This window comes from Anopheles coustani, chromosome 2 (genome assembly GCF_943734705.1).
Source record: "Anopheles coustani chromosome 2, idAnoCousDA_361_x.2, whole genome shotgun sequence".
In the NCBI taxonomy this organism is placed as follows: Eukaryota; Metazoa; Arthropoda; class Insecta; order Diptera; family Culicidae; genus Anopheles; species Anopheles coustani.
Window position 1 is genome coordinate 86652216 of NC_071289.1, and position 27878 is coordinate 86680093.

A 27878-nucleotide genomic window follows, 5' to 3' on the forward strand; every position below is an offset into this window, starting at 1 on the left:
ATTGTTTACGATTGGATAAAAGTTTGCTTCTGGTTCCGGTTCCGTCCGTTAAAGTTTTTTTCACCACCCACTCATACCGACACCTCTTCGGTGTATTTGGAGCGATCGTTCAGATCGATGACTAACCGTTTTTCGGGAGATTTTTTCTTCTTCCCTCCACCGGAACTGGGTGCTTCCGTGTTGTTGCCCCCACAGCCACCGCCTCCTTCACCGGCCGTTGACGTTCCTGGTGAGTTGGTAGTGCTTCCGCCACCGGTACTACTACTACTACTACTAGAGCTGTTGTTGCTGGTGGTGCTACTGTTGGCGTTGACAGCTCTGTTCCCTCCATCCTCCATTCGCTTGACACCCGCGGACCCCTCCGCCGACGGAGTTGACAGTTGTCGGTCAACTCCCGTCCCGCCGGTTTCCGACCCGTCCACCTTCGAGGCACTCAGCTCCACCGGTGCACCGGAAACACGGGATTCCGGTTCTGGTGCTTCACCGCTCGGTTCCCTCAGCCGACCACGCGGCACGCCCCGCGACCGGTTCTCGTTCTCCAGGTTCTGCAGGGCCGTCGTGAGTGCGTTTCGCATGAGAAAGTGCTCCTTGAGACTATCTATCCTACTGCTATTGTTGGCATACAATTTGTTAAACTTTTCTAGATTCACCAACCGTGTCGCCTCGGCGGCCGCTCTCTCGTCCTCCACCGTCGCCTGTCCCGTGGCTGTGGCCGGCGATGGTGACAGTTGAGCGAGTGTCCCCTCCGCACTGCGCGCTCCACCACCCCGTCCCGACACGTAGGACGCATGATTATCTAAACTATCACCGGAACTGGAAGTTTGTCGTTGGCGCTGCTGCTGCTGCTGCTGGGTCGGGTGTGTCTGGTGTGGCGCCTGCTGCTGCTGGTGGTGGTTGTGGTGGAGGTTGTGTTGATGCTGATGTAGCAGATTATCACAAGATTCGAAAGCTTTTGTACTGAACTCACAGTACTCGCTGGTGCTGGAGGCACGCTGATGCTGCGGTGGATGCTGATGCTGCTTCTGCTGCTGGTTCTGGTGGTCGTAACGGGTCGGTGCAACATTCCCCACACCGGCGAACTGACAGTTCAGCACCAGCTCCGAGTTGTGCTGTTTGGCGGTTCGCAATGGCACCGACTGGCCCGCCGTCCCGGATCCGGAACCGGAACGGTCGCTCACTGCACTTATCTTACAATTACAATTAACCGTACTGCCAGCATTGGCCAGCTGGACTGCACTGTTGGAATAATTTATCACACTATCATTGCGCCGATGCTGCTGCTTCTGCTGCTGTCGATGGTTTCCGGAGGACCGGTTCGAGGCGCAGCAGGTGCAGCAGCAGGTGCAACGACGACCCTCGGCCACGTCCCCATCGTAGAGAGCTTCCCCGCCGTCACTGCACATACACTGGAGCTGCTGATGGTCCAGCCGGAAGTCGCTGCCATCGATCGATCGGGCCTCTCGTTGCGTCTGGCGTCGCTCGCCCTCCTCCTGCCGCCCACTCCCATCGTCCGACGTGTCGTCCGTGATGGTAATGCGCGTGGGCGAAGGCAGCATCCCGTTCGGACCACCGGTTGCGACGGGTGTGGTTATGGTTAACCCACCACCTCCACCACCACCAGCTTCAATTTGGCCATTTGGAATGGTCGCGATAGTGTTGGTGTTGGTGCTCTTGTCCAGTCGGACCACAGCGGAAGCAGCTGAGGGTGATGCGGAGTTTGCGGCGCCCACCGTCGGTCCACCGTCGGTCTGGATGGCTTTCAGTGGACTTGGGGCACCGATGGCCGGCGGGGGCCGGAGTGAAGTGCTACGGCAGGCTTCTATGAGGCTCGAAACGGTCAGGATGGCGGCGCCACGCTGTGGTATACGTTCGTACAGTCGCTGGAGCTGAGTGTAGAGGAGCTTCAGTTCTTCCAGCGCTTCCGTCTCCGTCAGGCGACCTTCGTTGGCTGTGGAAGGGGAAGAGTGGCAATAAGAGCAGAGGAAGGTTATTAAAGATTCATCATCCGATAGCTTGTCTGCGGAGCCAACTGACGGTTTTGGAGAAATTTAAACTCTCATGTGTGGTTAGGACTCATGAAGTACTTGTTTTGGGGTGCGTCAGAACTTTAATACTCTGAAAGTTTCCAGGATAAAGTTGCATTATAATCTAAGCAATAAAGCTATTCGAAAATTAATAAGACTATCTTCATGTTTAAAGTTTTCATGTGTCAGAAAATGCTGTGTGTATTTGAATTTCATCTCAGATTATTTTTTGTAAGGTAACCTTCTTCGTGACGCAAAAAATGTCCCTTTGTTTGTTCTTTTGAAAGAATTTTGACATGTATCTATTTGTATAATCAAATTAACTTTTTTACCTTAGAAATCTAAGGCCTTACAATACTTATTTGTTCACAACTTCGTTTGATTTTGTGAATAATAAAAGGACATTTTTCTATTTTCCTTCTCGATTTCTTCGGTGTAAAAGTGTTCGGTATGAATTTCCCTTTCTCTTTTTCCTACTATGATCTACTATGATCTGCATATTTAGTTTATAGCAGCAGTTATAAAATTAGATAGAGTTGATTTAACAAATTGCTCGTTCGAAAACGTGACCATATGAACTAATTTTTTGATAATTTATTAGCCCGAACAAGCGAATGCAGCTTCTATGCGGCCACATAAAATTTAGGTCGTTTATCGAACCGGACATAAAATATGACTAAAAATTCTTCCTTGGTTCCTTCTCTGCGCACCGGATGAACATAATTGGATTGCTAGTGGCGGTGAGGATTCCTTCCTGTTCCGACCGAAAATGGCCACTCCTGTGTGGCCCTTCCGGAAAAATGATGGCTGGGCTTCTTTTTTATTTTTACTGACCCAATCAATTCCAGCCAAACACACTTGAAAAGGAATGGTCCTAGGGCTGTGGGACTTCGGAAAGGGCTTCCGGATTTCATCTACCAGTTGCTAGCTGGCTCGATGGAGTGATAATGAAAATAGCTGATCGATCATTCTGATCGAGTGCGGAATGTGATAACGATAATTCATGGTCTGGGTGGAGCCCCAGGGGGTTGAGAGGGGTCCAAAAGGGCATATATCCCGGGTGTGGAATCGAACCATCGACCGCCCATTACTGCATTCATCATCCGGGATTCGAGTGCCTCGTCATCATCCCGGCTCCAAGCACTTCCAGTCTCTCCCTTCGCTTTTATCAACCTCTGTTCTTGTGTTGAACGCCCTCAGGGAGCTGTTGAACGCACTTGGTCGGTCGATTCGAGATGCGAACGTGGTGTCCAGCCGTTCCACTGAAAAAAAGTCAAGTCTATGTACGAAAAATTGGACCGATGTATCCCGGTGAACCCTCGGCTTATTCGCTTTATGGCCGTTGCACTGCAGCAACTTTTCCGAAAAAGTGATTTATCGAAATTTGCCTCGGGTTCGTATGTAATTAGTTTGCTCAGTTATTTGCTTCATGCGGAACAAATAGAAGGGTCCGTTGGAGAAAAATCCCCATACCAAAGGGATGCAATGGGGATAGAACGGAAAGGAAACTCGAGCAAAATTCTATTTCCCTTGGATTCTGGAATGAAAGTGACCGACAATGTATTTTTTGCACTTTTTGTATCTGCACTCTCTTCGTTGTCCTCACTTGATTTCTAGACCCCTTTGCTTGATAAATTGAGCTCCTAGTTTAGCCTGGTAACCTCACACATACCCCCACAGCTCGCTCCGAGTGGTTCCGGTCCGTATGTCAAATAGTTTTCCAAATTGAATTTAATGAAACGAAAACAATCTGGCATCCTGCTGCATCGGTCCCGGTGGCGTTGTAAAAAGTGGAATCTTTCCACCTCAATGTCCTGCAGAAAGGACTTCCTATGTCCGTAAAAAACCAACCCTATGTAGGGTGCATCGTACGCACTGAGGCTGTTGCCTGTTCTAGCTTATTCTTCTATTTTTCTCTCCCCACTCGAGCACCCACAACTAGTCTGCTGGTTCTTGATTACTTGTACGAACATTTCCGGAACAGCATGCCGTGGTTTGCTGTAAGCATCCAATATACTAGAACTGGCTGTCGACAGGATTCGATAAATTCTAGACCCAACCCCCCCAAACACCGAGTTTGGTCTTTAACCTTTGCTTCGAATTCACCCTCACACATGCATGCATTTTCCATTCTTGGATTTGACCGAAGTGTCTGTGCCACCGAAGCATACTGTACTTACCCATGTTGCCTCCGAGCTGGGCGGTAGACGTCGTGACGCTGCTGGCGTTGGCAAATGTTCGCTCGTGCGAGCGGCTAATAAATTTAGCACCAGATGGCTTGATGCCCAGCCCGGTCTGATCGTCCTGATGCTTGCCACCTCCACGGAACACCAGGTAGACCTGATCGAGAAGAGGAAAACAACCGGGTCAAATAGAAGAGAAAACGAAAATCCGTTCCCAAAAGAAAGAAAGTAATCGTGAATGACATCGGGGAAAAAGACGGGGGCGGTAAAAGTTTCCCGGAACGACGCAAATCACCACGACAGGTATTGAGGAGGAAAGCTTTCTTTGCGGGTGAAAACTCGAAAAACTTGCCGGGAAGTAGAATGGAGAGCAGGAAATGTAAACGGGAACGGTATTTACAAGGAATCGAATTAGGCATTCGGTCTGGATTCGGCGAAGAACACTGGGAAGCGTTTCGGGTAGTAGATATGTCGAAAGTCTTGATTGCGAATTCATCTTAAAACCATTTTTTTCGGTCGACAGTTCTTGTAAAATAAATTTGCTGGATTTTGATTCTGGGTTCTGATGAATCGTTCGGTGAAGAGGGTCCAGATGAAGGTTGAATGTTTTGAGAAGCTTTTGGCACAAATTCTCTTGTGGGAATTTTGGTGAGTGTATTTGATTATTTTAAATTTTCCGTACATAAAGTTTTGTTATGTTTTAAAACTCCTGAAAGTCAGATTAATGTAACCAAAATGAAACACCGATTACAAGCGGGTTCCCTTCAAAGATATTAAAAATGAAGTAAAACGAAATGAGCCTAAAATATGTCTAATGTCTAGCAATCATTATATGCTTCGAAATTGTAATATTGAGAAAAAAAAACAGTTTATCGCGGCACAAAGTCATCAGCAGTGCGATGCAACAAAAAAGAATTAGAGATAAATCATAAACAATTGTATTTTTGGATGATGAATTCTTTCTTTTATGGATTCACAGAAAACAAAACAAAACAAAACAGGTAAGGTATCAGCTGAAGCTCGTTTCGCTGAAGCATAACCCAATTCGCTTCCAGTTGGGTTGAGCAGAATGATGATGAGAGAAACGTAGGACAGCAAAAGCCTTCCGCAATATCCTCGGATAAATGGATGACCGATGAGTTCTCCGCCATCGTCCGGGGTGTTTTCCTTACCTTGCTGCCAAAAATCAAACCCAACAGTAGTGTGACCGTAAGCTGCGTGTGGCAGAAAAATATGATGTACAATAAATCGGGATTAGCCGGTGATTGCAGGAACAACCTGTCGGGCAGAGAGTTGGAAAGGTGTAAGAGAAAACCCGGAGTCAGTATGAAACGGCACGAATGAAAATAGATAGAGCTGAAAGGAGAAACAATCGTCGAATTCCGTACAAAAAAGGAACAAAGAAGTTTCGCACAGAAGCAAAACGGGCGTTTCGCCGGCAGCCAAGTTGCGAATGAAATATCACCAGCTAGATGGACCAGTGTAAAACATTAACAGGACATTGCCACAAGGAGCTGTCGAGTGGAGCGGAGGGACGAATAAAAAATGATGATCACTTCCGGTCACTGGAATGGCGCAAAGGCGTCCAAGTACGAAGGAAAGCATAATGACCGTCAACACTATCATCCGCGTTGGTCTGGTGGAAAATCTCGATTGTTTTTACTTTCTCTATTATTGCTACTCTTTGACGTGCCCAGCATGCTTGAGGATTATGCGATGATTTTTGCTGTTGAAAGTGTTAACGCTTTTCCCTGGAAAGATGTTCAATGGTAAACCATTTCAGTTTATTACAGATTAAAATTGAAAACCTCTTGGGGATTATTTTTCTACAAACTTTCAATTTATAAAGAAAACCATTCTCAAAATTTAATCCTCTTTGTTAAATCATCATCAATCCTACGCAAAAGAGAAATTGTGACATTCCTCAATAAATAAATCTGCAATGCTTGTCCTGGATACTAGAATCACTTGGTAATTATGTTGACCGTGATTCTTTACGTACCAGAGAACTCAACGGTAGAGCCACGGAATCTCAGACGTCATCTAATGATCGTCATCTGCTACAAGGTTACTTGCAATGAGCCAGCAAAAATACTGTTTCGGAAGTAGTTTGAATATTTTATAACTTTATTTTTTCCATTTTTTTGTCATTTAGCTGTAATGTTCAGTACACTTTATTCGCTTGACCAATTGTACTTCTTGGACTAGCTTCTTAGCTCTCTTTAATGATGATTTTTCCCGTTGTTCCGGCGCAAGATGTATTTCTGAAGAAATGGAGCTCTCAAATGACCCTCTCAATGTTGGCAGCACCGAATGCTACGACGAACTAGCTGGCACGATTTATTATCCTGGGACCGACTTTTTGCGGCTGACGTGACAGAACCGCTTGAAGCCATCCGCCAACTAGGTTGATTTATTTTACACCATGTTTCGTTTGTTTTAGTAAGGTTTTCCTGTCATGGAGAAAAGCGTTACGTTTTCACCGCATCATCCAAACACTTTTCACAGGATAGACAATATTTCATCTTATCCGGTTAGTGAGTGTGCATTCAAGTGGGTTTTCTTGTGTGCGTTGTTTCATCTTCCATTTCCTAAATCAACAACACCTTTTTTCGACTGATTCAAAACGCCTGGATCTTAAACCATCCACTTGAAGGCAACCATTCTATTTATTGCATGTGGCAAAGAGTTTAGTAAAAATCTTCCCTACTTGAAGTTATCGTGGCTATCTGATGAAGAGTAAAATAAATAAAAAACAAGAAACCTCTTCAATCCGAGACAAATTGGATGACTTTCCATGGTCATCTTATGTCTAGTATGGCGGGCGTATGAAAAAGTGCAGAAGTCTCTCGAATTATCAACTCGTTCCCTTAGATTTAAGAATGAGTGATAAAGTCTGCAATCGTTCAGGTTCGAGGCATAGACACATATTTTTTTACAGTCGAAAATGTGAGTTACCTTACTAGAAAAATGGGCTGCATATTCACGGAAATCTGAATTGTTTGTGTAAATTGAACAAACAATACGCTTAACAAAATAGAAAGTATGACAAAACACTTAACAAGATACTTGGTAATCAAAAGTGGAAAACAAGGTGAACATGTTTAATAAATCAACCACGTAAAACACAAGAGCAACAAATAAACTTTTCCATCATAAAGTTCAATAAATCGGTACGGATGAAGGCCATTTTCGTTGAACCTTGGATTAGTATAGCTGCATCTGTGGCACTTACTTGTGCCTTAATCATATGCTGGTCGAGCGCGGTTTACTCCATGTCCTCCCGACGTCCGCGTAACCAGTGGAAGGCAAAGGAAACATTGGTCCATAAATACCGCTCGCCTTGAATTTCAACGAATCCTATTTGCATATCCCGAACCCGACCGAGACAGGCTGACCGGCCGATCGACCACTCGAACACGGTCCATCTACACAACCCGGCGCGCTGGAGCCATTAACAGTAAATGCAGACGCAAGATAAGGGAGGGACAGAAAAGAGAGCGATGGGAAAGTGGGGTGAAAAACCATCAAAACTCTTCCCTCCCGCAATGTCTCCGATGCGTTAAGATAGTCGGGGTAAGTTAAGGATGGACATTAAAAACCCATCATCCAAAAGGTCGATAGAAGGTGGTGAGGCGCTAGTGAGCTTTCTAATCCATAAACTCAACACATGCACAAATCGATACGGACGCAAACAAGCCTGGTCTCGGTTTAGGGTGACTTTTCCGTCCGATTTTCCACATTACATTTACTTTTGAAAATAGATCAAAGCGTTTTGAGTATTATCTTGGCGGTTTTAATGAGAGCAATCGACATCGCAACCAATAATCAACCCGAGGACATCGATGATCCTGACCATGCTGGTCAGAAAAATAGGGAAATTCACCACAGAATGCAATATCGACACGCGGTTTGTGTGCGTCAGTGCACGTTTGTGGTTTTACGCCAAAGGCATCGCACCGAATCGGAACTTCCAGCTCTCATGACCCGCAATACGGTGGCGATAAACCAACCATATGTAGCCGGAACATTCCACGAAGGATAGTGGATTGAACTCACTGAAAAACGACTGATCAACGATAAAAAGCATCGTTTGGCACATCATTGGCAAACGTGCTTGCCTTTTCATTGTAGCAATCTGCCTGAACATCCGGCCACAGCGATGTGTCTGCTCCGGATATTACGCCTTGAGGTCGTTTTTTGCATTTCCTGTGCGGAACAGTAAAACGATAGGGTTGTTTTTTATCCCCAAGTCGATTCGATGACAAGTGAAGTGTTTAAGGATAATGATTTCCATATTAAAATATTCATTTTTCTGCTGGACAGAGGATGTTACTTCGCTCTAGCCAAATAGCTTTGCATATTGGCTTGGTTGGTAGTGAAACGGGAGTTGGTTGAATGCATAAATAATCTCAACATTTGCTAGTCACTCGCCTTTTTTCCCCTTGTTGTAAAGCTCACTTCATTGCACCACTTTCATTTCGTTAAATATTCATTCGTATTGAATGGCGTTCGATTCCCTCGTGGGTTTGGGTGTCTGCACGTGAATGCCGCGAACATTGACCGATCCGCAAATTAATATTCAATCGGCCGTTTTGGTTTGATGTGTATTGCTTTCGTTCTGCTTGTTTTTGTGATTCCAGTGTTTCAAGAAATGTGTTTTTGGTCTTTTTTGTATCCGTTTTCTTTGTTAAATTTAGCACGGGTTTGTTGACAATTACATCTCATACGATACTTTTGTTTTCATCGTCATGTGTTTTGCACTTTGGATTACTTTATTATAGCTTTTTCTTCTTTTCTTCCTTCTTCTTGCTTTTCTTTCTAGGCGTAACAACCATCTTGGTCACGCCTGTCCATTAAAGGTGCCATGCCGCTCATAGGCCGATTTTCCGAACCGCATGAACGTTCGGCTGTTGGGGAATATAATATGACATAGTTGTCATAAAACATTGCGCGTATCTTCTTCTTCGGGTATGATACAGTTTCAAGGGCTTGCTGGAAAAGTTGAAGAAACATGCCAGTTTTTGTCATCGATCCCGATTGGCCTCGATGAGCAAGGTCACCAAACATTCAGGCACAACTCAATATCCGATATTCGATTCACTTCCCGGAAGTGACTACACGCCATGAACACCACAAAAGCGAACAAAACCTCTCGGGCTCATAATACATTCAATGCCGATGGAAGGACACATGTGTTTATTTACGATATACTCACATTGACACGTTGAGGAAGCACGTCAGAAGAAACTCGTTGTAGATCGCCATCGATATGAAGCGGCTTTCGTTGAACTCGGACGGTGCCTTCCGCACCATGATGCACAACCGGACGCCCCATGCCAGGAACAGGACTTCCACTGGAGGAGGACAGGACACGAGTACGACATTCGTCCAGGATCGATCCGCGCGTCCCGTCACATGTGCGGCGAAAATGTGGTGTAATGTTGCGTTGTTTGGGGGTTTTATTATGTACACATTTTTATTTTTGGTCATGTTTTGTTTTCATTCACGGTCGTATATCAGCGGCACCGACGACATCCGGAAAAGCGAGCACGTTCCATCGGGTCGGACCGCGGCGAGTCGAAAGCTCGAACGGTCGGAAAAGAGAATAAAGATACGATATAGACAACGTATAGCACGTTAACCTCTATTTTTTATGGTAGTACAATACACCCCGTTACATGAAGCTTTCTTTATGATGAGTATACGGTAGCGGATTACCCGCGGAAAAGTTCTGGAGGGCAAACATATTTCTGCCCAGTTTCGGTCGGTAAAATAAACCATTTTTATTAGTTGAACAAAAGCTTTTTCAAAGAAATCCCGAAGTTGAGAAAAAACAAGTTCGTTAAAAAGTTTTCTAATAAATATTGCTTACAAAAACACGCATTCACTATTGAGTCAGTAGCTCAAAGAACCTTAGTGTTCTAGTTTTCGCAAACGTTTTAGTCTGATATAAACATAAGACTGAAACTTTTGACTAGCCCTTTTGAGCCTTTTTTGTAGTTCATTTCCTCATTTTTCCTAACAGCATGCTCGAGTGGTGTGCAGTTTGGGCCGCTGTTTCTGCGAGCAGGTGAGTCTATCCAGGGTTAGTTCCGGGATTTACTACCGGGCTCTCCGGCAAACTATATCCGGAACACGTTGCTGCTCTGTTGTTCGGCAATATGGTTCCCATCGGAAGGAGGTACAAAAGGTTCAATAACAGCATGCACTTCACACGAAAAAAACCAACTCATGGGTGCATTATGACAAAGCACAATAAGGAGACAAGGTGAGGAATAAAAGGGCGTCTTTTCGACTGCACCATGTGCTAGTAATTTGGCTCTTGACACACTGCCTGCACAAACCATTCTCTCAGGGCCGATAGTGGATACATTAAGGGCAGCGCATTGCGAAATTGTGCCGGAAAAATGTAACGTAGTCAAGCGGTTCTTTCCTGGAAGCACATGCATCATAGTGGAAAACCAACGGTTCACATGCTTGAAAGTGTTGCAAAGGGAGAAGAATCTCGTCGAAAGGAATTTTGCTACAATTTTACAGTACGAAATGAATGAATCTTTCATTCAATTTTATGAAAGACTGTGTACTTATGAGATAGCAGATAGTTTTTTCTATGAAACATCATTCCCATGCCAAGAAAAAACTAACACAATGGATACATCCATTGATTATGTTAAGCTTGGGCAAAGTAGCACAATATTGAAACCATTCCAACACACCGTAACCATGAAAGTGGATCTTTAAAAACGGCCAAAACCAAGGCCAAGCAGCCAAGTACTAAGTAAGGGTTATTTATTTGTTTTAAAGTGAAATGCACCCATGCAAAACCTTTTCTCTTTAAGAATCCTTTTTTTCTGCCGTCAAGACAGTCGTAACTTTCACTGTTTAATTAAAGGCCGTTTGTAATTGGAAGTTAGTGGCCGTTTTAAACAAGTGGCAGGGGAAAAAAAACTCGAATCAAACCGAAGGCAAGGATCACTCCGGGAAGAAAAACAACAAGTAAATTTTCTTTTAAAACAGATAGGAAGGAAAGCATGATAGGTCCAACACCATATCCCTCGCACCACCGCGTAGAAAGCCAATTTAACGGGCGAAAACATTTTAATTAATCCACCAACTAGATCATCGCCGTAACTCATTAACCCTTGCTGCGGGACCATCCGCTTTGGGGGGATGGAAAAATGGAAATCTGTGGGCAGGCTCGTGACCGTCGGGCATGAAAGAAAGAAGCGGGTTGGATGAAAGGCTACTTACTCGAGGTGAAGGTATGATCCCACCAATCCGTTTTGCACAGGAAAGCCTTCAGGTTGTCCGCAGTCCGGCCAACAATCACGACCGGGGGCGCGACCAGCGTGCGAACGAGCAGCGCTATTCCGACGAAACCGCAGAGCACTCCGAGCCGCTTCAGCAGATACGCGTCCGTTATCTTGACTGCCTTCGCGGAACGGACGCGAAAAATGACCGATATCCTGTTTGTTGCGAAGAAGAGAAATATTACAAGGAAGCATAAAAAAGGGTGCGTGAACAGATGAGTTGGGGGTTTGAAAATAGAAGCCAAGACAAGTCAAGCACACATACAAGTCTCGTATTGATCCATGTTCTGTTCAGCAAAAGCATAATAAGATTGGCTTCTTTTTTTATTGTGTGTCACGTTGAGCCTTGTGTAATATATTATTTTTGTAAATAATAATATACATTAACGAGTTAAAATAGTTAAGAGAGAGATTAAGCAAACGGTATGTTATATTATGTTAATGTATTAAGGCCGCTCTTTTACACCAATGAATATAACAGCATCAATATTCGTGACAATTGCAATATAAAAAAAAACTGAGGAAAGGTACTTACCGCCACGTTTTTAACATCAGTGCACCGTACGTTAAGGAGAAACCAATCTCCCGCAACCATATCCGGGCGGTGCAGGAGTACAGTGAGGGAGGCGGGTACATCACCACCGACTGTTGGCGTTGTTGAAGTTGAGAACGGTGAAAATAGTAACGAGAGAGATAAAAAATCGTTAGTTAGTGATGTGGAAGGAGAGGAAAAAAAACACGGCTAATAGGAAGATTGAGTGAACGAAAATGGAATTACGGTCCGGTTGGTCAACATCCACGCAAGTTCTGTATGTAAATAAACGTAATTAGCGAATCCGGGAAGTGTTTGGGGAAAGTTGAAATTAGAATTTTTTCATCTCTCTGTTTGGCCAGCAGTTTTGTAAAATTTTCAACATTCCGCCTGCGGTCACGTGGCAGCTGTGGGTGAAGGCATTCGTAATGGGTTTCGAACAACAGAAGAGAAAAATTCCCGCGGTCTTGTCTGGTGAAGTTGGTGAATTCAGCGAATTGTTTCCGGCGAAAAGTGAAAGCAAAATACGAAACGAAAAATGGTTCACCCCGACGGCTTCACCCAAGTTACGAAAAGTACGCTTCACCGGAAGGCATGGGTGGAAAGTCGGAAAAGTACGCCTGCAAAGCTTTGATTTACGTCGATCCGCCCTGGTGGGCTGACCAGCAGACTTTACTAGGTCAGAAGATTCTCATACCGAATCAACTTACCGAAAAGAGGGGAAGCGAAATGGTTGAAGGAATGGAAGCGGGCAAATATTTGCTGCGTGTCTGAACCGTACGAAAAGAACCCGAAAGAAAATTTCCCAGAAGCTCTGGCTTTAGCTGTTCCTGGTGGTGCAAGTGTTGCGTGGTATTATTACATTCCGGTCACGTGCATTTAATTTCGATGCACTGAGAGTTTATTTATGGGCTGCAACATTTTGTCCCTAATTTGCTACTTGTCGGAACGGTCCAAACTGGGTGCAGCAGGATGGAATTCACTTTCATTTATAAAATAACTTTATTGCGTCCATGTTTATCATTTATTTCGTTCATTTTATAAACATGCTCTCACAATTGAACTGCGTCTACTGAACAGGGAGAAACATTCCATTAATTAAAATAAAATTGCACTTCGCTGGAGCAGAAGCAACATAACCCATATACTCGATAGCCGAAAAATGTAATTGAATATTGCAATGCCAATTCTCTCAATTTTTCGTCCGCACATTAATTTTAAAATGGTTTTGGAAGTCGATTCACACGATAACGATTTTTTAAAAGCAGAATAAAATGGGCAATGGAGAGAATGGTAAAATAAAAAGTATAGTAAGCGGAATTAAATGACTACCGTTCGTCCGAGCCAAGCGCAAATTCACGGAACGGGTTTAGCAGCAACATAACAAATTGCTGCAGTTGAAAGGAGGGAACAAATTCAACATCCACAAAAATCCCAATGCCAATGGAAAGCAACAAGATTAATGTATCCTTCGCACGGAGTGTATCCATGGTTTCAGTGAGTGTAAAAGTATGAAGCAAAGAAAAGACAACAAACTGAAACATCGCATGGGTATTTGTGTATGTAGGTTAAATTGAAACATAACCCAGCTTGCGTGCAAATGAATTGTAAGAATGCAAAAAAGGTAAGCAGTACGAAAAACGGAAACGAAAATGTTACCGTCCAATAAATGCAAAATGCACCCCACACACAGAAACGCCGGGCTTGTAGCACAGACGATCTGTAACGGGATAAGCGGAAAGGAGAATGAGCTTGATGAAAAGTGGAAACAGCGTTTGCCAAAACCTTGCTGGAGAATCCGAAATACAGCAATTTAAGTTTTGTGCAAATTCACTACAAATAATTGTCGGAATTTAAACCATACCTACCCCACACGTGCGCCTACAAAAATTCCTTTTGAACATTAAGCCATTCATCTGCTGGAGGGTTATTACTGCTTTTTAAACTTTTGTGTGGATGCTCGGTGTTGAATTTTTAATTTATTATCAACTGAGCATTCGATTGGAAAGGGTTCCAACATGTAGTTTCATAGTTAACTAGGAATCGTGCATGTCACCAAAAACGATAGCTAATTTATCAAGTTTAATGTTGCGACAATGTTTTAAAAGTAAGATTTTCATTGGAAAATTGTGTTCACTGCAGTATTGTGTTTAAATACAAGCGAAGTTATCATCGTACAATACAAATTCAATGCATTTAAAAATGTTTTATATCTAAACTAATAATAAATTGAGCATAATAACTTATAATAAAAGTGACTAAACAAATAGTCACACTGGTTCATAGTGGAAAATTTTCCCTTACAAGGTGTCAGGGTGACAATTCAATGCACTGACAATTCGGATATTGTATCCTGCTATTGTAGAAAACCGAATTTTACACGTGTCTGTGAGGTTTATCTATGCCCCATCTCCGCACTGCATCATGCCTTGCAGAATGTGTCAAGTCACACCGCGGGAAACAAACAAACCAGTGACATGGGTGGTATCATGGTGAAAAGTAATTTTCATTTTCCGCCATGTTGCCCCTTCATGGATGTATTTCTGAGCTGCATGTATTGTGTTGCATTTTACCACATAATAATATGTTTGTGCTGTTCATTGACAATCAAATCGACGGGTTGACCGTGAGAAAGGCGCGCAGATGGAAATATCAATCAAACATCTGGTGCATACGAACGGAAGTGAGCAGACGGCCATCAAAACTGTTGAACTGAAATTTGAGCAAGTGACGTATTATAAAGAATAGTTAGGCCAAAGCTAACTTCTTTTGTCATTGAGCAAACATATCCAAAAAGCCAATTACATCATAAAATAGTACCCTTGAAAATGGAATGATCCTCTTGGATTAAGGGGTTTTCACTGTAGGCCAAGCATTTGGTTTCGGTTCCCTTACCAATCCTCGGTGAAAGTCATGCACTAACGGACATAATAAAAAATACACAGAACGAATCAGAAGAACAAAGACTAAAAGTTTACAGGATGGAAATAGAATTTCCTCTATCCCTTTCATTGTTTTAAATATGGAATTAGACATGACTTAGACAAGGGAGCAAAACTGTTTCGAAAAAGTAATTTTAGTTTAAAGATAAGGAGTGAAATCATCATGTCCTAGGGTATCACAAAGGACCCAATCAAGAAATAACGTAGAAAAAAACTCTCTCTTCAAAGAAAGTCTTCACAAAAATGTTTAGAACCGGGGGAAGAGAGAATAATTAAACTGGAAATAAAATTTCATCCTCAAACAAGCCGACATTGATGAGGGCCCACGGCCGCCCGACGAGTGTCCCTTGCGTCACGGAAGCGGCACAACAAAGTGGACAACGAAGTAGCGCGGAAAAGGAGCAATAACATCGAAACAGCATTAAATTAATTAAAACTAATGAAAGCAATGAAAATTTATAGCTTTCCGAGATTTTTTGTTCTCGCTTGTACACTGCCCGTCATTTCAAAACGGGTCCTGTTAGAATGATAGCGTCCAGTCGCGAGGCCTGTGGGTGGGTGCGTGAGAAAAGGCAAGGGAGAAAAATAAATTGCGTGGAAAGCGGCAAGCACCGGGAGAGATGCATCACTTTGCAACTTTAATGTGGTACCATAACTCAACATCTCACTTACGAAGTTTATGTATGCCAAAAATTTTCCGGTTGTTTTCCTACTTTCCCATCGTTGGAAAATAAGGCTGATGGAAAAACAAACCAAAAAGTTACTTGTGGTCCTGGCGGGAAAATGATATACGGGGATAAAAACGTGTCTGTTTTGCGCACAAAATGACCCCGTGCCCTCGTGGTCGATGAACAGTGGAGGAGCATATAGAGAGGGATGTACGGGTTCCCATAAAAATGAAACCAGGGATCCATTTAGACGTTATTTGCGAGGGTTTTCCGCACATGGGTTTGCGCTTGGGATAAGGGTTTAAATTCCTGTTTCGTGAGCGGAAATTAGATTAGAGTTCTTCGCTAGGGCGTTTTAACTGACGGTAGTTGAAGCTTTATGATATGCAGACGTGTAAGGAAAACCGAGCAAAGAAAAATGGCGAAGAAGGAAAACCAATCACTATTTGAACTCTGTCCTTCCTTGCTGTGTTTGAAGGATGCATTAGGATTTTACTTATTTATTTTCATTGTCATGACGCAATTTCCATTCACTTCTTGACTTAATTTGTCTTACTCAAGGTTAGTTAGAAAATATAACAATTGAACAGGCTAGAGTTAATTTTCGTTCTTTGAATCAAATATTTAACCGCTCATCTCTTTGTTTTACTCATTTAAGGAAACTTTAAGAATGGACCCCCACCAGGCTCAATGGTATGCCATGTAACAATTTCATCTCTTCTGTGGACCTGAAATGGATGGAAATTATGCACAGGAATTAATGATTGTTTTGTTTGTTTTAGTCTATTTTGTTTTAGAGTTTGACTGAGCAGGAACCAGGAACTGGACCAAAAGCGTTTGTCTTTGGTCAGCTAGGTGCCAACGTAAGGAGCAAAAAAGGAAGTAATATCCCAAAAACGACGACACAGTACCCCTATTAGCGGGTGAGTTTGGGTGTCAGCGAGGACACAAACTAGGGATTAGATGCACGGGTTTGCGAAAAAGGCTTTTTACTCCTCACATTATGTTGATGCGTTCGGGAGTATACAATATTCTATGCTTACTAACAACCCTACAGTGCTATGCATTATGCAAGGATTTTCTAATATGTTTGGGTTGGTCAGACGGAAGTACTTTGGAAGTACTGAGAAGTTAAGCAGTTTAATGGTTTGCTGGCACTTGCAATCTACACACAGTTTTCATTATTTAGTTCGGACTATCGAACGTTACATTAGAATGCTGCTCATTAAGCTATGGATGATTTGCATACTGTCCCAACATTTGAAAACTCAGCGTCTTATTGTATCGATCCTCAACAAATCATAGACGCCTTGCATAAATATATAATAAAAGTTCAACATGGTGGTTATAAGCCGTCGTTTGTGTTAAACATTAATTAATTGATACTCTAGGTTAATGCACTCACGATCCTTTGGTTAGCATGCTCCGAAAAAAATTCTCCGCTACAATCCGCATCGAAGTGTTCTTGCAGATTATGCTCATTACTTCTCAAATGGAGAATTCGCTCAACGGTTATCAGTTTCAATCTTCAGCACAACGTTGCCGTCGGGAGACATTGGCTTCAACCTACCCACACCGGCAGCCCTGGAGTCGTGCAATTGAAAGTTCTTGATTCTAATTAATTTTCTCCCTTTTCCGATGGGAATTTACTTTTTTAATTTTATGTTGTGAAGCTTCGTTACCCGATGCTTCGTATGGTACGTTGTTTCGATAGATACGGTTCAAACCCATTCTCATTTCGGAGCAATGAATGTGTCTTCAGTGGTTCGATGGTGATGGGATCCATGTCACCGAACCGAAGGACTGGGATTGTGTCCTTCTTTTTCTGTCTTTGTTTCAATTCACTCGCTCTTCGGTAAGGAGAATATGGTGAAAGTTTTCGAGATGGTTTGAAATTAAATTCATTACCCAAAAAGTCATTTCGTTGTTGAGTGGCATTTAAAAATGTTCGTCGTCTTATAAAAAATGATCCCGAACATGAGCGTTGGTCTGTCTGATCCTACACCCAGTCGAAACACGTGTCCTCTTTGTTGGAGTAATCGAAGAGTGTTCGCATTTGCCACACTATTACTGTGCAAACCGACGTACGACTTGGGTTTGGCGAAATCCACTTGATTTAAGCGAGGGATCGATCGAAATATTAAACGAGAAGTAACATGCTCACGAGCCGTAACCTTTTTTCACCATCCGCTGGTTTCCTTTCCTGTTTCGTTCGGGTGTGCTGGTGGGTGGAGGGGCAACCGTTTTATATTAAAAAAGTTGCTCAATTCCTTTGCAGAGCTTCCCAAACGAGCTTCTACACATATTGGCGCGCTGCATTACTTAACGTATTGGGTTTTGTGGGAAAGTTACAGTAAAAAAGAAAATTTCAGAAAATCCTTAAACTTTTGCACAAGCAAGAAAATAAAATAAGGAAAAAGCAAATCTTAAAAATAGTAAATTTGAAAGCCAAGGAGATCACGACAAGCCAAGCCAAGGAAAGTTAAACAACTCGGGACTTTTTTTTTCGTGTCAGTGAAGGTTGCGATGAGAGTTATTAATATTGTTCAGATGACATTTTTTCGTACGATTGTAGTCGACCATGACGCTGTGTCAATCACTCCCTACCGTTACACCACATTTATCCTCAAACCTAAGGTGCCACCCAACATCGATTATCATCATGCAATCAGTGCGTCGTTCCTTGTTGTAAGTCTTTTGAGGTGTTTTTCATCAACCATTCTAACAGCGATAACTTGCATGAGTCAATTGAGTCAATTGTTGGAATACGTGCGCCAGAGGAAATCTTCAGAAAGCCTTTTCCGATATCGTCAAATCGCATGTCGCTTTCAAATTCAAACGGATTTGATCCCATAACCCGAGGTGTAACTCTTCGGTTTAAAATGTGGAAAAGATGTACAAATCTATCATATAAAACTTATCAAAAGTTGGTTTGTTTTGTTTTTCTGATTTTTTGGTAAGTTTGAATTTTGCACAACAGTTCCGGTATTTTAAATATTGACAGATATGTTGACACTTGGACACATCCTTATATACATTTACTTGCCACATGTTACCCCAATTGAGTGAAGAATTGAACCCTCATCATCTTCCATACTCCTTCTACGTAGGTCAGTAACCATCGGGTTTAGTTTTTGTGTCGGGTCGAAGAATCTGTCTAAGGCTGAGGGCTTTTGAATTGCAATCAGCTTAACTGGCATCCAAAACCTATGCCGGAGGTCAAAAACCGACCCGGGTGTTTTGTGCTAGTAGTAAAGCTAGTAGACCTCTCATCATCCTATTCGAAACGCCCCGGGTGGAAATTACAATGTAGGTTTACGTTTGCCGGTCAATTGTTCTCATAGTGAATCTTTCGTACAGGATTCATTAAGAGCTCTGATAAAAAAGGTCGCTTTCATATACACAGACACAACAGTATACGGTAGGGTAGGGAACTGTGCTTTGCCATAGAAAAAAGGATAAAGCGGATGGGAGGGAGTCAGATTTGACATCGTTTCCAAATTGCAGCCATAAATAAATCATAAAAGCGGGATTACCATGCTATCGTTCATTAAAATTTACCTACCGCAAAGATAACGAAGCGAGCGCAAAACCAACTCCGGAGTTCCGTTCCTAGCCTTTCGACTGATGAAAAAATATACAAAGGCGAAAATTTCAGGCGAGCAAAAAAAGTATATATTTATACGACAAACTAAAACAAAATAATCTGGCCTGTGTGTGTGTGTGTATGTGTGTGCATATATGTGTGTGTGTCAAAAGCGTTCACGAATAAAATATGTCATAAACCCTTGTCCGTACATTGTGCGAATGTCCTTTCCCTGCTCGGCGGTTAAAGGCGGCCGCCATGGCGATACCGACCCTGGAAACCAACATCCACTCCTCAGGCTGTCTGTTATCACGTCCCACCGGTCGGTTAATAGACATGGTAACTGGCACCGACCATCAAAAACCTTCCCACAAACTCTACCTGTCGGGTGACCGAGGACCAGAAGAGGAACATTCCTGTCGGCGGGGCGTGGAACACGAACCGGATCAAAACTGAATCGTATCCAACGGTCATCTTTGTCGGAACCGGTGCAGGTAGGTCGTCCGGCAGAATTAATTTCATTCTACCTATGGAAATACCACATGCAGTAATAATGCCGGGCGCACAATGGAGCACACTAATCCGCTAACTTAGTTCTTCGTGGTGCGTAGTGATGCTGTCTCGGGTGAGACGGGAGCTGAAGAAGGGATAAGTAATGCCGGATAGGATTATGACATTGATAACGCCGTTGTAGTGAGGAAAGCACAAATGAGCATCTATAATGTGGCTCTAATAGCTGCTTGGTTTGGTATGAAAACTATTCGGGAAGGATGAATGAATGTCTTGAAACGTAAAACGATATATGGCAATAGATTCCAGCATAGCGAAGGATACTAGGTATTGGTACTGGATTGTGGTGAAGTGAGATTCTACAGTGAAGTAGGATAGGATTGTGGATTGAGAAGAGAGATTTAACAAAGTATCAAAATAAGGATCGTTTAAATAAATGTTTGATATGATTACGATCTCTTAAATTAATTGTTTGGAATACTCTAGCAACATTGTGACGCAATGAAAGGTTTGAATAACTTTTAAGTACAACAATAAGAAGTAAAGTGTCATAAATTTTTTTGGAACGTTTTTATTCAAAAATAATACCGCGTAAACAATTTAAAAGGAACCATCGAAGGTCTCTTCTATTTCACGAAACACTGACACTGTATTTGTTCTCGAGTGCATGGAGGTATAAATCTTATGCTCAATGCCCTAGTTAAACACCATTTTACTCCCAATTAAGTTGCCAAATAGAACATACCCGACTGTGGCAGAGGTACGGTCTGCTACAAGTCGGTACTTAACAACTGTTTCAATGGTGATTGTAGCTCTAACTTAACCCTTTTGAAATGTGAGATCTGGGAAGAACTAAGCATTCCGAGTGAGAAACGGACGAATATCCAACACCGATTGTATGCAACATTAATAACCCTATTACCGCGTTGCTTGATGGAATTGCAAGACGGTGTGAAGAGAGAAGGTTAGGTAAGTATTTGTTTGCCTTCTCACAGTGTGGTAGTTTTCAGAAGGTATAGTGTTGAGAAGAAGAAGACTTAAACCGGTTTCCGGTAGTGTATTTTCTTGTCAGGTTAAACTGAAATCCCAAAGATAACACCTACCCATCGGGCACACATTCACACATGCGTCGTTTTCTATTGTGTGCTGTTTTATTACGTGCTCCATTGTAAGAAAAATAAAATACAAAGTTTCTATTCTCCACAACAATTGCTCCCAAAGGGCTGCGGTAAGGTTAGTACTTCGACCGGTACGCTTTCCTAGAACGAAAACCATGCCCTAGAAACTCTCGGTTACGCTCAAATTATTCAAAAACCAACCATGACCAACGTGGACGGTCCTTTCATCCTCCTGCATCGTACTACCTTCCACGCACTCGAGTCTAGTTTTGATTGTAAATATTGAAAATTTATTACAATTCCACCCTCTCGAAGCGGCTGAGCCCTGGGAAAAGCGGAAGCGCCCGAGAGCCCAAACCCTCGCACAGGCTTCCGGCTCCGGTTAGGCGGAAGCTCGTTTGGACTGGCTTAGATATGCCGGAGAGTTATAAATTATATTTGCCTGCGGTGTTGCGAAAGCGGTACATCGTTCTGGCTTTTCCCACTAACTTTTCCGAGATGTTACTGAATGTTGAAGTTTCAATAAATCCATTGCAGAAGTCATTTGTAACCGAGCTATGCCGCATTGAGGGCAAATGGTGGATCATTTACTGTTACAAAATTAGATCATTTCGCATCCAAATGGCTCGGGTATTTATGAATTTCCCCATTCCTATAGGTTCCCGCACAGCAGTCCCTTAATACTTGGAATGCCTACCAAGCTTTTGGGAAATAGATTGGTCAAACGGTAAGTTAATGCTTCGATGCAATGAGATTTTAAATGAAATTTTTTTGGTGAGGTTTCGTTTCATGATATTGTTTTGTGTTTCGTAAAAAGGTCTCATGTCATAACTTTCGCCCCAAGCCATCTACTTTAATTGATTTGTCCTTGTTTACACTTGTCATGGTGGTAATTAAAATGTCATACATAGGTAGAGTCATACCGAATGTTATTGAGTGTTTATTAACATTATACATTTACCATAAATAAACTAGTTGTTGGGACGTTTTAAATAAATAAGTCTTGTTAGTGATGATTCAAATCATACTATTTGTGATTACCAAAAATTATAAAAAGAAAAGTAACTTTACAAAATAAAGGTTGTAATCTTGATAAGGTTGATCAATCAAACAATCGATTGTCATGGACAACCGATTCGTGAATAATAGTTCCTGTGGTGCATGATTTGACAATCTTGAACAAATTTTCGAAAGCTCAAAAATCTGGTAGCTTAAATTCATTGAATAATAGTGGCATTAATCAAACTCTCAATACAATTGGAAACCCGCAGTGAACTCCTCCGCTTCTGCTAAATGTGATAAAAATCCCAAATGATTTGTTTTATTACCGTCATTCGCTCCACGTTTCCTTTATATGACAAATCGTACGTACGCTCCCCGTTTCGGTGATAAAAAGGGGATAAAAAGATGAAAAACTTTCCCCCGACCCTACATCCTTATGCGCTACGACGAATACAATGTATCATCATTTCAATAAAGCTTGAGCCGACCATTTTTAACCCATTGTGTTGTGATTCACTTTTGTATGCGTTTTATATTGTTTTATTGTCACCACTTTGCGTAAAGAGCCCGGTAATTTTTTTTTTTTTGTAAAATATGATTTATTTGTACAGTTTATACACGGGTTTACATTATATTAGGTATATTATTAGTTAACGGTTGTATATTAGGTAACAAGTAAAATCCCTGGGATTTGGTATGGTGGCCCTTATAGGGGCAAGGAACACGCGAGAACATTCAGGTCAATCACACGATCGTTGTTTCCAACGATGTGGATGATGTAGTTGGCGAAATGATAGAGTACCGTGAGGCGTGTACTGGTGCTCATTCCGGGGAGAACTGGCCATCGTAGCCCCGTGAACGTACATGACCACCCCGGAGCATCACTGTGAGTCACATTTCGCAGCAGGTCCCAGGCCGCGGTGACTCTTGGACACAGTGTGAACTTGTGCTCCAGGGTGTCCACTTCGGGGCACGACGCACACGTGTCCGCTGGTACTCGCCCCATCCGATGCAGCAGTTGACCATGTGGAATCTTTCCGTTTGCGAGCAGGTACAGAATAGATCGCTGTTCTGACGGGAGTCTTCTGTCCAGAATATTGCTCCAGACAGTTTTCCACCTGACTCCTGGTGTGCAGGACACCTTTGGCTCCGGTAGGCGATTAACCAGGAGCCTCCGCAGCGATCGGGATGATGGAGCGTCAGCGAAACCTGGGGCGTACGCTAGCTGTTGCAGCACGATCCTGAGGCATGGGTAGTTGGACGGAGCATTCACCCAGTCCGGGGGGTTTCCCGCGCTCAAGATGTGCCGCTCCCCCAGCCGCAGGCAACTTGCATCGGTGACGTATCGGTTGGTGATGAAGGCCGGGACTGATACTGCTGGTATGAGCAGCCCCAGTCCTCCGCGCCGAGGTGGAAGCGCCAATTGACTCAGCGGCACGCGCAGGCCCCCGGCGCCGGCCCAGAGAAGGGAGCCCATCAGGTGAGACACCTTCGCTATGTCCAGCGCTCTAGCGCCACAAACGGATGCGACGTACCACAGCTTCGGTAGTAGGAAGGTGTTCAGAAGAACAACCCTCTGTACCAGGTTAAGGTGTCTCACCCGATGCAGCCAGATCAGGTGACGGAAGTGCTGTATCACAGTGTCCCAGTTGTGTGACATTGCCTCGCGTATGTTGTTGGAGAACATAATACCGAGGAGTCGGAGCCTCTCCTCGGTGCGAAGCCACGGGACCGTGATTGGATTATCTGTACATCCTATATCCAGCGCGATACATTTTGCGACATTTAGCCGCGCTCCGGACACGACACCAAACGCATTGAAAACTCCTCTCACGCTTTCGATTTTTAGGGATGAGGTAGTCACCACCGAGACGTCGTCCGCGTATGCGACTACCAGGTCGTCCTGGCCGCAGCACACACTTTCCAGTCTGGAGATGAGGGGTTGCATGTAAATGGTAAAAAGGTGCATCGATAGAGGGTCACCCTGTCGTACCGAGCATTGGATGGGAAAAGGAGGGGAAATGTTACCGTTTATAAGAGTCTTTGAGGAGGATCTGTTTCCAATAGTCTGCAGTAGCTCAATCAGCCCCGGATGAAAACCCATCGAGGTCATTGTGGTCATCAGGAAGTCTCTCTTCACCCGATCAAAGGCGTGAGAAAGGTCAAAAGATACCAGTTTACCACGAATTTTCCTCCTCTTCAGATCGACTATTCTCTCCTTCACAGAGAGTACAGCCTGGAAAATGTTCTGAGGTTTGTTGCAGCATTTTTGTGCCCTCGAAATCGTCGGCGTCGCCTCAAGGATACCCTCGATGCGCAGCTTCAGAATTCTCGACAGAATCTTGTAGTCTGTGTTCAGGAGAGATATAGGGCGAAAAGAGGACAACACTGAGCCACCTCCTCGCTTCCCCACCGGGACAATGACCCCGTCCAAGAATGCCCCTGGTATGTTACCGTTCAAGGCTTCGTTTAATATGGTTGTGAGTTCCCTCCCAATCATTCCAAATGCCTTTTGGTAGAATTCGATTGGTATTCCATCCGGGCCAGGGGATCTGCGTTTGTTTGCTTTATTGATAGCATGTTTTATTTCCGCCGTGGAAATCTCTATCATGCAGTCGTTGTTTTTCTCGCAATCCACCGGGATGGAGCGTGAACATTCAAAGGCAGAGTCTCTGTGCGTATAATTTGACTCGGTTTCGTTATTTGTGTACAGACCAGTAAAGAAACAGCTGAGAATAGTCTGTATCTCATCCTTGTCCTCCACAACCCTACCCTCTTCTGTCGTTATACGGTCTATCACGGTTCGTTTTCTTCTTCGCTCGGCAAGCTGGAAGGATGAGACGTTTTCACCACAAACGCGTGTCTCATTTATGCGTGCAAAATTTTCTGAGAATTGCCTTTGGAGGCTAAGCATTTTCCCTTTGATACGATTTATGTTAGTTATCTCGCTGGGGTCCGCCAGGTAGCGTCCGTGGGCGTTTTTTAGCAATCTGTACAGAATGTCGTGATGTAGTCTGAAGTTTGCGTATGCTTGATTAGTTTTCCACCGGAAGAAAGATTTTATTTTAGGCTTCACATATTCAATCCACCATTGAATGCACGTGCCATAGTTTCTTTTTTGTCTTTTCCAGTAGTTCCATTTGGTCTCGAACTCTTCAAGGTTTTCGTCTGTCAGCACGTGTGGTCTCAACTGCCAGTAGCCGTTTCCGTGTGGGCGGGTGGGTGAGGCAGGAAGGCAAAGACGAACCGAAATAGCCTTGTGGTCAGTAAAAGACAGGAGGTGCATGCATGTCGTGCGCAGCCCATTGCGCAAAGCTGGTGAGGTATAGCAGCGATCGATGCGCGACCCCGAGCCACGCGTGATGTACGAGTATTCTACCTCGTTTCCGCGGATCTCCTCCCAAGTGTCAAACATCCCCATACTGCTCACAACGCTCTGCAGGGACATGCTGAAGTTTCCGACACCCGTGGCGTCCACCGACCGCAGTACCGAATTGAAATCCCCCGCCATGATGACGTGTTCGGTGGCATTGGCCAAGTAGTGCACCAGCGTTCGGCCGAAAAAATCCTCCCGCTCCGCTCTGCGCTGCGACCCAGACGGGGCGTAAATATTGCACAGGGTAGTGGATCCCTCCAGCCGAGCGCATATTAGACGCGAGTCCAGGCTGCGCTCGACATGAGAGTATCTCAGGTGGTCGCGCAATGCGATCGCTGTCCCTCTCCTTTCTTCATCGACATTGGTTATTATATTGTAACCTGGCAGAGTTATCTCTGCGTCTGCTACCTCTTGCAGAAACACTATGTCTGCTTCTATGGTCCTTAGAAATGTCCTCAGTGCATGCATTTTGGTAGAGTTTGTCATAGTGTTTATGTTGATGGTAACGAAGATAAAGCTTGTGTTAGCCATCTTAATAAGCAAAAATAAGTGTGATAAATAGGGAAGATGATGGAGAAAAGGAGAATAAAAAGAAAAAGAACAAAAAAAAAAAAACAGACTACCAACTCAGATAGAAAGAAGAAAAAACAAAGGAATCTACGCTTATGTTGATATCAAAACAGGGAACTTTATGTTTCCATGGTTCCGCTTTCCCTTCCTTCGGCTTCCTTCCCGAGTGTGTCTTTACGAGTTTTACGATTGCGTGTACGTCCACGTTTACTCCCGACTGAGTTCACAGATCCTGCCTCACTGTCAGTTGTTTCAAACGGCTCTTTGTCTTTTTTAGTGGAAGGGAGTTTGATAATAGGGGAACGATCGCGAGGAATCTTAAACTCTCCCGGTGTCGTATCGTATCGGCCCAGCACCTCCGTCACAATTACCTTTCCCCTCTTCGTCGCGCTTGCCAGGTACCTACCCGTCTCCGCCTCGTCACAGGCTTCCCCATTTGTAGCTGTTTTGGCCAGCGGTTTGTCGGCACTTGTCGGTTTGTCTGGCTCTATCTCCATCACCTGTCGAGTCATCGAAGTGCTGGGGCCCGGCGATGGCGGTGTCGTAGTCTCTTTTGATGGTGTCGTCTGCGATGGCGCCGGCGTTTGGGCACACTTGCTTACGCTTTGAAGCGGTGCCCATTGTCTCACATCTTCTTTGGCCTGCGGCAGGTTATTCATCCTAGCCAGGTCCAGGCGCAATTGGGCAATTGATGTGTGTACAGGCCGGGACCCGTTCGATTTTTTGCCCTTTTGTTGTTGTTTCGGATTGGTTTTGGGTACCGTGGTTCTCGGTGCTGTGTGTTGCGATGGTGTAGGTGCGGGCGTACGCTTCGCCATATCAGCGTAAGACTCACGCTTCGTCTGCGCACATGTCCTACCCAAATGCTCTGGTACCAGGCAGTACTTGCAGTACGCCTCTTGCCCGGGGTATTTTATTGGTGTGCGTTCACCAGCAATGACCAGCGTCGGTCCCAGCTTCATTTTGGCATTGAACGGTATTAGCCTAACCGTCCGAACGCCCGTCAGCACACCTGGAACCCGCGTTTCTGCTCCATATTTCTCATCGTGAATTGATGAAATTTCGCCGAATTTGGCCATTTCATCTTTGATTTCATCATGTGTAATGTAAGAGGGAAGCTCTAGCAGCCTCACCTCTATCGTTCCATCCTCCAGGATCAATGGTATGGTGTAGGTTTTGCCATCGATGGCAATGGCGTGTTTGTTGCCGTTGGCTGCGACAACCTCTCTCGCCAGCTCAGCTGTCTCCATCTGGACGAAGACGCGCCCGCGAGATGAGCAATTCTGAATTGCTTCAATTTTTTCGCCAAGGCCAAGTTTGTCAACGATAAAATCGATGACTTCTGTTCTTGAGGGGCGTCTTGGCATCCCCTCGTAGTCGATGCAGAACGTGTTAGCCCGTATGGGCTTCCTCGCTCTTGCATCCTCCATCTCACTTTTACTTCGCTCTCACTGACTTGTATCGCACTCGTATCTGTCGCACTTGACGTGGTGTAGTACGTCTACTCGCATCTGCGTTTCAGAGCGTACTGTGTAATTCATGGCGCGCTGTGTGCTTTTCGTTTCGCTTTGCGCCATTTTCATAGCCGGCACCCGCACCGGGGGTTAAGCAAATGCGGCAATCAATGGCAATCGAAAAATGGAGGGCATATTCCGAAACATCGTGAGAACGGGAACCGTTTTGGTGGTGTTTATTTTACGCACAGATCATTCGATAAATGCCTCCTGCGGATGTTTATTCTTTTTTATAGTCATAGTTTTCGGAGCTCATATGCGTTCCCGGGCAGCCTCGTGCTACCAGAGGTCCGCCGGGCACTCAATTCCAGCTAGTTTGGTGTGGTTCCGCCTGGATCGACCAAACATGGTGCTGCCTCCGGGTGTTATCGAATTCCGAGAGACAAATCATTTTTATTGCACCGAAAAGCCATCGCGGTCGACCATTTACGCCACTCGGTGTTAAGCGTGGATCCCGGTGTGCCGGGATTTGTGGATTGGGCGACTTTAGGCCACGGATGGCTGTAGACAAACGGGAAAACCGAAATTCAGATACATTGC

General features: G+C 44.1%; 2 protein-coding genes across 2 annotated transcripts in view; one reads left to right on the forward strand and one right to left on the reverse strand.

Annotated features, from left to right (window-relative positions):
• LOC131265225 (astacin-like) overlaps positions 1-27878 on the forward strand; it is a 197042-nt gene that overhangs the window by 122008 nt on the left and 47156 nt on the right. The gene's annotated exons all lie outside the window — the stretch shown is intronic.
• LOC131265228 (uncharacterized) lies at positions 72-27074 on the reverse strand. Its single transcript, XM_058267489.1, is given in 10 exon segments — positions 72-1948; positions 4205-4364; positions 5380-5485; positions 9426-9564; positions 11462-11676; positions 12056-12165; positions 13712-13736; positions 13738-13772; positions 24052-24227; positions 26231-27074. Coding segments are annotated over 10 exon segments (3687 nt in total).